This window comes from Tetrahymena thermophila (genome assembly GCF_000189635.1).
Source record: "Tetrahymena thermophila SB210 genomic scaffold scf_8254803, whole genome shotgun sequence".
NCBI lineage: Eukaryota > Ciliophora > Oligohymenophorea > Hymenostomatida > Tetrahymenidae > Tetrahymena > Tetrahymena thermophila.
Window position 1 is genome coordinate 2,141,206 of NW_002476559.1, and position 11,358 is coordinate 2,152,563.

At 21.6% G+C, this 11,358-nt stretch overlaps 5 protein-coding genes across 5 annotated transcripts; 4 read left to right on the top strand and 1 right to left on the bottom strand. All coding sequences in view use genetic code 6, as the record gives it.

Annotated features, from left to right (window-relative positions):
• Positions 1-248: 248 nt before the first annotated feature.
• TTHERM_00024270 (hypothetical protein) lies at positions 249-1,454 on the top strand (the record flags this gene model as incomplete). The annotated part of the gene is made up of 1 exon (XM_001008513.2): positions 249-1,454. The coding sequence occupies exon 1, from the start codon at positions 414-416 to the stop codon at positions 1,452-1,454; it is 1,041 nt and encodes a 346-aa protein (XP_001008513.1). The 5' UTR covers positions 249-413.
• Positions 1,455-2,321: 867 nt separating this feature from the next.
• Positions 2,322-3,735, top strand: TTHERM_00024280 (hypothetical protein; the record flags this gene model as incomplete). Its single annotated transcript, XM_001008514.3, has 2 exons — positions 2,322-2,793; positions 2,846-3,735. 2 exons carry the CDS (start codon positions 2,322-2,324, stop codon positions 3,733-3,735), a joined length of 1,362 nt encoding a protein of 453 aa, XP_001008514.2.
• Positions 3,736-4,389: 654 nt separating this feature from the next.
• Positions 4,390-6,045, top strand: TTHERM_00024290 (hypothetical protein; the record flags this gene model as incomplete). The annotated part of the gene is made up of 1 exon (XM_001008515.2): positions 4,390-6,045. The coding sequence occupies exon 1, from the start codon at positions 4,450-4,452 to the stop codon at positions 6,043-6,045; it is 1,596 nt and encodes a 531-aa protein (XP_001008515.2). The 5' UTR covers positions 4,390-4,449.
• Positions 6,046-6,638: 593 nt separating this feature from the next.
• TTHERM_00024300 (hypothetical protein) lies at positions 6,639-7,972 on the bottom strand (the record flags this gene model as incomplete). Its single annotated transcript, XM_001008516.1, has 2 exons — positions 6,639-7,503; positions 7,596-7,972. 2 exons carry the CDS (start codon positions 7,970-7,972, stop codon positions 6,639-6,641), a joined length of 1,242 nt encoding a protein of 413 aa, XP_001008516.1.
• Positions 7,973-8,969: 997 nt separating this feature from the next.
• TTHERM_00024310 (hypothetical protein) lies at positions 8,970-10,463 on the top strand (the record flags this gene model as incomplete). The annotated part of the gene is made up of 1 exon (XM_001008517.2): positions 8,970-10,463. The coding sequence occupies exon 1, from the start codon at positions 9,102-9,104 to the stop codon at positions 10,461-10,463; it is 1,362 nt and encodes a 453-aa protein (XP_001008517.2). The 5' UTR covers positions 8,970-9,101.
• Positions 10,464-11,358: the final 895 nt, after the last annotated feature.

The window sequence follows — 11,358 nt, forward strand, 5'->3', positions numbered from 1 at the left end:
TCTAATTATTGTGTACATTTATCTCTAAATAAAAAATATATGATTATTGAGAGTGAAAAATGAGTAAGTGTGTATCTCGATTATGATAATGAAAATTAATTTTGAAATCAGAATGTTTGTTTAGAATTTTTCTTTAGGAAAAATGTATATTTAAACATTAATGAACCAAAAAAATGTAGAAAGATAGATAGATAGAAAATCCACTTAAAAATCAATTTTCATTATCTATTTTTTAATGCTTTATTATCAAATAATAAAAAATATAAAACAAGCAAGTAAAGAAAAATAAATAGTAGAAAGATAATAAATTATTTAGCTTCCTTCATTTTTATAAATATAAACCAACAAATTTTACTGTGTTTAACGAGTTAGGCCACATTAAAATATTAAAATAAAACCATACTTCTTGTAAAATGTAGAAAGGCAATAGTATCAACTTCATTTCTTATGAAAATTATCGTGATGATGAGAAAAATAATAATTAAATATTTAATGATCTTGAATAATAATATACTGGAAGTTATTATTAAGAATAGATAGATCAGTATTAAGCCACATAAGACAACAATTAATTCGACAAAAATCTGGAAAAAAACTCTTAAAATAAGATAAATTATAATTATGAACCTAATCTTGTTTTTGATCATATTTATGGATTTAATCAGGGCAGTATTGAAGTATTTAGTGTCTAAAGAGAAGATAATGAGTATTTAAATTAATAAGATACATAGGAATAATAAAATAATCATTGGCTTTATCTTGATGATGAAGATCCTAAAATTTACAAAGATTAAAAATAGTATAGTATAATATAACATTCTATTGATTTAGATAATTTTCCTTAAAATCATCAAAATACATAAACTTTTTAATCTTAAAATTAGAATAATAATTAATAACTTAATAATTTTCCATCTATCTTATAAAATAATGAAATGCAATATTAAGAAATCATGAATATTGAATTAAATTAATGGGATTCCAATAGTGAATAGAATGAGGATAATTAACAAGCAAACTCCAGCACTATAAATTAAATTGATCATTTTTCATATATTTAAAATTAATCCAATTAAATAAACATCAATAATAACAATCACTAAAGCGAAAATAATAATCAGAATTAAAATAATACAACAATAAATATTGACTAAAACCTATTATTTAAGAGATAAATTAATTTAAATGGATAAATTTAGAATTATATTGAAATAAATTAACTCAAAATCTAAACTTTATCTATTGAAAACAAGCAAAATATGAGAAAAATTTTAATTGATTATACTTAAGCTTTAAATTCATTACCACCACAACCATCAACATAATTTATGTGCTTTTGCAGCAAACATTATGAATAAAAAAAAAATTTATAAAAACATATATAAAATAAGCATTCTTTTTTACCAGAAATATGGCTTTGGCATTATTAATATGATGGAAATTACTAATTTTGAATTATTTTATAATAATCACTAATTATTTATCAAATACTATTAAACATTTTTTCAAATTTTTATTTATTGTATCAAAATTACTTACTTATCTTCTAATTATATTACTTATGAAATACATACTTTTATTCAAAATAAATAAAATCAATTTTTTAAAATATCTATTTGCATTTTAATAAATAAATTAATTGATTAATACAAATTTATATCAAAGTACGCATTCTTTTTTGAAAACTTATCAAATTAATCTTTTATTAAAAGGATCCTCACTTGATTCGTAAGAGTTTTCAGTATTTTATTACAAATGTTTCAATTAACTTTCACTTCAACTGAAATATAGATTGATTGTCTATTTTAGTTTATTTAATTTTTTAGATTAAATTTAATTTAGATTTCTATTAAGAATTAAAGTAAAAAAAAATAAATATTATAGTAAAATAAACAAGATTGTATTTTAATATTTTTATACACTTAAACAAAATAATGAATGTACCTTTCTACATATTTTAAATAGTTTTTAATAATTTTGTTGATTCATTTTTTATTTAATTAATTTACAGATTTAAGAGTTTTAATTAAAATTATTAAAATATTTTTTTAAAGAAATTTATTAATATAAAAAAATATATAATGAAAACAATTAGGTTTGTCTATTATATGTATTAAGAATTATTTAAAAAACGATAATTACTTATTAGTTTTTTATTTAATTTATTTATAACTATTCGTTTTTATTACTTCTCATTGTGATAACAAATAAATTTGAGTTGAATGATAAAGACATATGAATTCATGAATGGTGAATCAAATCAATGAATAATCTTCAAAAATTTAAAAGAGAAAACAAATGTGGTTGCTTATAAAAATTATATGTGGTTGATAGATATTTTCAGTTCTTGTTGCAACTATTAGATTTAATTAAAATGTCTTCTTTATATTTTTTTAAAAACATCATTTATTGAGCTTAACAAAAATAAAAGTTAAGTAATTTAAGAAAATAGATTAAAATTCAATTAATCTAAAATAGTTAATATTTTTATTAACATAAAAGTAAACTAATATTGTATTTTGGAGTGGAAATAACTTACTGTTTGGTAAAATACTTAAATGATAGATTGTTTATAGTTATAAAGTTATTAGAAGTTATTGCTCTCTATTCCACGCACCTCTCAAAATACACATTTTTTTCAATTATCTAATAATAAGAACTATATACCTCAAAAGTAAATAAAATTTGAAGTATTAACCTAAGACGCCGCTACTATTGCTTCTATGAATCAATAAAAAGATTAAAAAAAAGAAGTAAGCAACAAATAATACGAAAAAAAAATCTAATTTTTGGGTAAAATTGATTATATAATAAAATAAACTTTATCATCTAAATAAAATAAAAGCACAAAATAATACGAATATGGAAAATATTATTCATGATACCCAGCACACTTAAGATACTACTCTACGACAACAAGAACATATTAAAATCGAAAATATGGATATTCAGATCAAATAAGAAGACTTAAATGATTAAGAAAATAATCAAAGCCAATTAAATCAATTTTAATTCGACTAAAAATAACATTTTTATAACATTTTCAACAAATTTGAAATGAATTTTTAGATAGACGAATATGCCTTGTTGGGATAAATGGTAAATAATACTACGAATAGTCATAGCTTAAACTTAAATGCTTGTAAGCTAGAAGAAAAAAATGAATAGAATATCATCTAATCAAATTGTAATGAAAATACTAAAGAAGTTAAGGTTGAGGAACAATTAATTGCTGATTAAGACTATAATAAAAATGGATCAGAGTCTAATGAAATTTAAATTTTACAAGATTTTGTTTTGTAAACGTGCTAAAAATACTCAAATGAATATAAAAACTTTAAGCAACTGCACAGACAGTTGAAAGATAACAAAAAAATTGAAGACATAATTAATGAAATTCGCTAGCCGATAATCATTCATTACTAAAAATTGATAAAAGATTAAGCAAAAGCACCAAAAAATTTTGAAAAAGAATGCAGAAAAGACAATAAAAATTATATGAATGAACAATGCCACTGCATGTGTAGCCTGAACGCAAAGTTTACAAAACTGAGCAGCTTGCATAATCATATTAAAAAACAACACAATAATACTCCTGTGTGGTGTTGGTAACTCAAGCTTTCATTTCAAGTAGGCAGACCTAATAAAGAAATTCCTAAAATTGATGCTTGTTTAAAATAAAAAAAATCGAGATACGATAAAAAAGTTTTAAGGCTATTATAATTGCATTTATGATAATTAATAAAAATGCATTTAATTTATGCTATTTATTTTCATTAATGCTCTATTTTTATTTATTTTTTGTTTGTTTTTATAAAAATAAGCTTGTATGCATGTATGTATATATATGCTAGCAAGAAATATAATATAAATAGATTAATTATTACAAAATTAAAAAAAGGTAAACATAGTTAATATTTAGAAGGCTATAATTGCTGATATGCATAGAACAATTAATTTTTAAATTTCCCATTGATTTTTGAGTTTTTAGTATGAAGGAAAATAAATAACTTAAAGAGGTCATTTTTAGTTTTTCTCTTTTTTTTAATAAAATGATTACGTCATTATTTTTAGTAGCTGGCTCTGAATTTAGTATTATAAATTTTATAATTTATTTATTCAATTATATACACAATTTCTTATTTAATGACATCACAAATTATTTTCAAACTAATTCAATAAGAGCTAAATTTGGTACAAAAAAATAACATTTAACACAATAAATTAACAAGTTAATGAATTAACTTATGTATATTTAATATAATGAATGATAATTGTTATTTAATTGATGGAATAATATATCTAATTTTAAACACAAGGCATATGCATTCTTATATTGCTCCTAATGATTAATTTTTGATAGTAGTTTTTAGTTTTAATTTTTTCAAATAAGAGTAAATCAAAAATAAATAAACAAAATAACAAAAAAATACTAACAGATTGAGCTAAATGGATTGCTGCGAGGATACTTTTGATATATTATAAACAGTGTAATAACAGACTGATAATATTCACTGCTAGACAGAAAGTTTTTAAGAATTTAAACTTTACTAATAAAACTCTTTATCTAACGATATGGATAAGCAAAGAGACTATTAGGATGAGGATTATTACTAAGATAATAATAGCATCTATGGCTCGAGCAACAAAAAAACCTGTTCTTAAGATCATAATTTTAATGGGGAATACCAATAAAATTTTTTTCTTCTTGATTAAACGCCTACTTAAAACTCAGATAGTAATTATCCTAATAAAATAATAATCTCTAACTAAATTTTTGATTGTACCTAAGATAATATTTTTAATTCTGTCATGAGTGGTCTACCAATATCTTAGGATAGCCACAAAAATCCAGATTAATTTTTATGCAAATTTTAAGAAATATAAGAAGAAGAAAAAAATTTGCAATATAATGATGATAAGATCAACTAAGAAGGTATAAACTATTATGAAATCTAATGTATGTGTATTGGTTCGCTTAATGAGGATAATCTGATTTAAAATAACAATTAAATTATCAATTAATAAATTAAAATTACACCATAAATAATTAACAATTAAACTGAAAATACTACTTAAAAAAATTAAAATTAATAGTTATTTTCTGATCAAAATATTTAATTACAATAAATAAATAATCAATACCCTTAATAATAATATTCATCTTTAGAGCACTGCCCATAAAATTTATATGAAAATATTAATAATAGCTAAATTTCTGAAGAAATAACTAATATTAATACAAATTTTCATATAAATTCTCAAAATTGTTAGGTGTTAAATGGTAAAAATATGACTTCTAGAATTTTTAATAATTTCGATGATTACCTTAGTTATTAAAATATATAAAAGTAACTAGAGATTACAAATTATCATGAACAATCAATTAAAGAAAATCAACTAAAAACTTACAAATAAGATGATGAATTCCCTGAATCTTAATTCATTTAAACTAATGGAATAAATTCTAAATTAAAATTAACTTAATATACTAGTCATCAACCAAACAAAACCATCTCCAATAAAACAAAAATTGAATAAATTTTAGTTTAAAACTATTAATTGACATAGAATGTCTTTGATCTTGAAAATGTCCAAAAAGTAGTCACTTATCTGTGCAAGATTTTAAGACCTTATTTCCCAGACTTCGATCGACTTAATTAAAAGTAATCAGACCCTAACATCTCAAAAGTTATTGGTTTCATTCGTAAAGTTGTTGTTGATTATTATAAAAGACTAGGTGAACCCATATAATAATAAGATAAGCCTAATAGATAAACTCATTGCATGTGCAGTTTAGATAAATAGTATAAAAATTTAAGCGGTCTTTGTAATCACATTAAAAATCATCATGAAAAAACACCTATATGGTGTTGGTCAGTTAAGATTAATGAAAAAGTAGGAAGAAGACCTGAAGCAATACCAGAAATTTCTCCAAATAACTAAAAATAATCACAAAAAAAGAGCTTTGCATCAAAAGCAAAAAGATTTTGTATTAGTAATTTTAACTAGTATGTAAGTTATACAAGACACAGTTAAAACTGAGTAAAAAAACTATTAGCAAACACATATAAACAAATAATTAACATTTATGATCTATCTAAGTAAACAAATAAATTAATTCATATATAAAAAACAAAAATATACAAGTAAAAAAATAAAACTTTAATAACTTTTTTAGATAAAAAAATATTAAATGCCTCTATATATTTTATAAATCTTTGTACTTATTTAAATCTTATATAATATAATACAGTAAAAAAAAAGTAACTAGGTGCTAAAAAAACAATTTAAGTAACTTTTATTAGTTCATTAATTTAGCAAAAGAATTTAACTTTAAAAAGAAATAAATAAAAATTGAATTTACCCCAATAATAATTTGTAAAATAAAATTCTAAAAACTAATTTTAGGTAAAATGTAATACTTTTATATTTATTTATGTTAAGCATAAAAAAAGTCCATTAAGTGATGAAGATATATTTTAATTATTTATCTTTATTATTATTGAATTTTTAAATGAAGTTTAAACTAAATAAAAATACATTTTTATTACCACAAAAAAAATTAGACAATTGTAATTTAAATTTCATTTATGTGATTGATTGATTTATTGATGGATAAGTAGATACTTCATTATTCATAGCTCTTCTTAGCAATTTTATTTTAATTCAATTAAACATTTAGTGAGCTTTGACTATCTTTATTTTATTCCTTATAGTTTATCTAGCAAAGATGATTGATAAGTTAAAAATTATTCTGTTTTAAGGTTTTAAATATTTTTATCTGTATTTTTCAATGTGTTTTTGTACGATTCAAAATAGTTTTCTAATTTTATTAATCCTAAATTTTATTATAATGGATCCATTTCTTAATCGCCAGCATGGATCAAGCTTTTGTTTATCACATTAGTTTGATCTACTTACAAAAACTCACTTAAAAATTATTAATATCTTTCTTTAAAATTCCTATCAGAAATTCCTCTTTCAATTTCTTAAAGCTCACTTATAGTTTATTTTATAAGGTCGATTTATGGCATTCTATCTAGTTTTCTTAAGTCACTTAGCAGTTTTTCTGGTACATCATGCTCATTTACTAGATAATCTTTTAGCCTCAAATTAATTTCTCTTTACTTTTGATATGATTTATTTATTTTTTCAGCAAGTACTTACACTTCTTAAGTATTTCCAGAGTAGTTCATCATCTTCTTTTGAATTTTATCATATTCTATTTCCAAATGCGATCTGAGAATGCTATTTTACTCTTGAATTTCTTCAAGAGAGTACATTTATTCCTTTTATGTATTCAATATTGAAATAGTTGGATAGAGTTCGTCCACCAAATGCAATTAATGGTCTGTTTTTTTATCATTTCTCAAGTTTATATTAAAAACCTTCATCTAACTTTAAGGAAATGTTTAAATGAATTCATTTTTTAGAGCGAACTCAGCAAGAAATCTTAAAAACTGGACGCATTTTAAACCTTTTACTTCGTCTAATACAATCCTTTTAAAAAAAATAATTAATTTTGAATCCATTTCAAGAATAATTTTTGCTAGGTTATTAATATTATTGTTATAATTAGTTGTTTAATTTACTTCGAAAGGAAAAGACTTTGAGGTAATATATGTCTTTTTTGTAAAGTCTAAAGCAATTTATAGGCCTCCTGTTTAAAATTAATAGTGTCTTTTGGGTTGCGCGGTGGATAAAAAAGCAATAAATCAACAGTTTCGCTTGAATCAGTAACTAGCTTACATATTAAAAACTTAAGGATGTTGTAAAAAGCTTTAGGGCAATCTGCATCAAAAGTTCCAGGTCCAATTTTAATATTTAATAACTTGCTTTACTCCTAAAAATCATAATTAAGCAGAGACAGAGCGCTGTAAAGCAAATGCTCTGGGTCTAATTTCATTTATTATTAGTGATTTTCTTCATCAAAATCTTCTTAGTGAAATTCCTAATTCAAGATATTCATACTTGCATAAAGGAAATTTAATTTATAAAAATTCAAAATTTGACAATTTAAAAAGTGATAGTGTGAATGTCAAATTAATTATCATAAAAGATGTATTTTTGGTTAAAATATGTAATTAGATAAATTCTTTGTGTGATTTAAATGGAAGCAGGAGTATAATAAAATTTTTTTAAGGATAGAAAAATATTTTGAAAAAAAATAGTGAGTTAATAGTGGTAATATAATAACAATCTATAAGTAATAAAGATATCAAGTAACCAAACAACTATTTGATCTTTCTTAATTTATCTATCAAAAAATAGCAATAATTATCTATAACATCTCAATGGTACTCATAAATATGTTAATAATTAATCAAATTTAATTCAAAATAGAAACAGTAAAAATGTTACTAACTGATTTATTTTTAGATAATATGCCAAAAATGCAACTTCTTATTTCAGTTATAAATGAGAAAAATAATTTTTGTTGAAATTTAATGGTATCCTTCTCTCTGTATTTTTATTTATATTTTTGTTATAATTTATTTAGTTAGAATCGAATTTATAGTTCCGAACCTGATATCAAATAGAAAAATTGTTATAATCAATACTCTATTTATAAATACTTAATTAGTTCTATGCTGCTTTGTCCATAACGCATTTATTCTCATCTTATTTGGTAACACAATTTACTTGAATTTAATGAAGTAAATCATAAATTATGAGTAATTAAAAAATATTTAAATATATTTTTATTTTACATGTCATATATATAAATTCAATTCTGTAAGTAAATAAAAAAATAATAGAAAATGCATAGATGAAACATAAGCAAGCACAAAAGAATAACTTGATTTAGTTTGGTCTTTTTAAGCTTAAAAGATTGTATGGTAAAAATTGATATTAAACAAAATAAATGACAAATTAAAAAAAACGCTAGTTGTATTAGTGAGTGGGCAAACGAATAAACATAGAATTTCAATGCTAGCTAACTAGATTGTTTGTTCCAACTAAAAAAATAAAAAGTAATTAATTATTTAAAAAATATTATCAATAATTAGAAATAAAGAGATTATCAAAAAATACTAAAGCAACGCTATTAAAAATTAAACACAGTTATTTATCTAATTTAAATTACTTGCGTTAAAATGGAGGCAGACAAATATTTGTATAAAGATGTATTTAAGGCTCATAGTCCTATGCTGAATAACTAATGCCAAACTGTTAAAATAGACTTTCCAATATATGAGCAGATTTCTTTGTAATCTTAAGGTTCGAAATACTTTATACCATAGAGATAAAATTCTAATGATTATTTTATTAACGGAGATGCAAATACTCCTGAAATTCGAGAAAAAACAACCAGTCTACCTACCCAATTGTAACAACAAAAAAGTGCGTTTTAATTTTCTGACAACAGCAGCCTAAAAAGTTCTTAAATGTTAAGTAGTCCTAAAAATGCATAGACTCTTTATAATTTGAATTCCTTTACTTCTATTTCTACTTAGAGCTCAGGCAACAATAGCTATCCTTATAATTTTTCTTAATAAAATAAATAATAAAAATATGATGCAATAATAGATAATAAAGTTCAAAGAGCCTGCTCTTAATCATGTAAGCCTACAGATTTATTAGAACAAAATGGGTTAGCGATGTCTAATACTTTTTAAAAAAATATGATTTCATAGAGCTAAATGAATGAAAAGACATGTTTATAGCCCTAAAATAGCTTTAATTAAACCAGAAATTTTAATATACCACCTACAAGCAATAATATACTCAACTCACTATAGTATAAAGGCTACAAAAGGCAAGCTACTGCAGATAATCTTATATAGCCTTAAGATTTAAGAAATCCAAATAATTTAGGTGTTTATATACCTAGTTACACCCAATAGGAAAATCTGAATTAAACAAAACATCTAGATAACTTTAATTTAACAAAAATAAATAACAGAGCTGAATTTAATTAAAGCAGTAGTTAATAAAAATTTCTTTGCTAACCCAATAAAGTAATTAACTTTATGTCTGAGAGATTGAATAATTTTTAAACGTAACAAAATTTTTACTCTTAAAACACTAAAACTTAGTTCGGATCTCCTATATTAACTCATGATTTTAATCCTAAAGCTAACTCTGATAAAAAAATGACTAATTAACATGAATTCGTGCAGAGTGGATTTGTAAATTCAGAACAAGTGGATAATAGCATCAATAGAGATGAGTCTTAGAAGAAAGAATATTTAAAAAAAATGATAGAAAACAGATAAAAAGAGCTTTAATAACTTAAGTAATAGAGCTTGTAGCTCAGATAAAATTCAATAGATTCCTACAAAGAAATAAATAAAAAAATTAAAGAAACTAACAAACAATAAAAAATAAATTAAAATTTTTAATCATCTGCCAAACTTAATACATATATTTTAGGTCGTATAAACGTCTAAGGCGAATACTAGTAATAATAAGATTAAAAAAGTTTATTAAAAAATGAAAGTAACTTCCCAAGCTGAGGTACCTACTTAAATGCTTGATCACTCAAAAATAAATAAATTACCTATTTTAATAAATATAATAAACTTAAAAAATATAACTAAAAAATATAATTGAAATATTAATTTAAAATAAACACTTATAAGATTTTAGAATTATAAATTATAAATTCTATTTTAATAATTTAAGTCATAAATAAATAATTTACAAAAGTTATATTCGAACTAGCCTTTAGATAAAACCATTTAACAATAATTAAAAAAAAAATTTATTGAAAAATGAAATAAACCTAATATATTTGAGACAAAGAAAATTGGTTAAAATTTATAAAAATTATAAAAGCTCATTTACCCAAATACTTCATTCAGTTGCTAATAAGAAGAAAATATGATAAATATATAATGAAAAGTTTTTTAAAGTAATTTAAGTAATATTAATAACTAAATAAATAATTATTAAATTATTATTAAAAAATATAAAATCATCTATTTTTTTATTTGCTTTATGTTTTTATTTGATTATTTAAAATAAATTAAGTTGCATTAAATAAAATTATACTGAGCAATATATTTTTTAGATGAAACAAATAAAAATTGCTATCTGTCTGTTAATCTGCCTGCCAACCTATCTAATTAATTAATAAATTGATTAAATTACAAAATTAAATATAAAATATTATAAAGATTTAGATTAAATAATTATAGCTTAAATATTTGGTGTATTCTAAATTTCTTTTCATAAATTTTATTCTTTTAAATTGATTAAAATTTCAAAGTATATTTTCTAGTGTAATTTAAAGGAATTTATTAATTTTTTTTACTTTGTTTATTATTGTATATTGATTATTGATAGCACTCGCAAGATAAATATATAAATTGATCTTTAAATTTATTTTCTGAAATATTTAAATTTAAA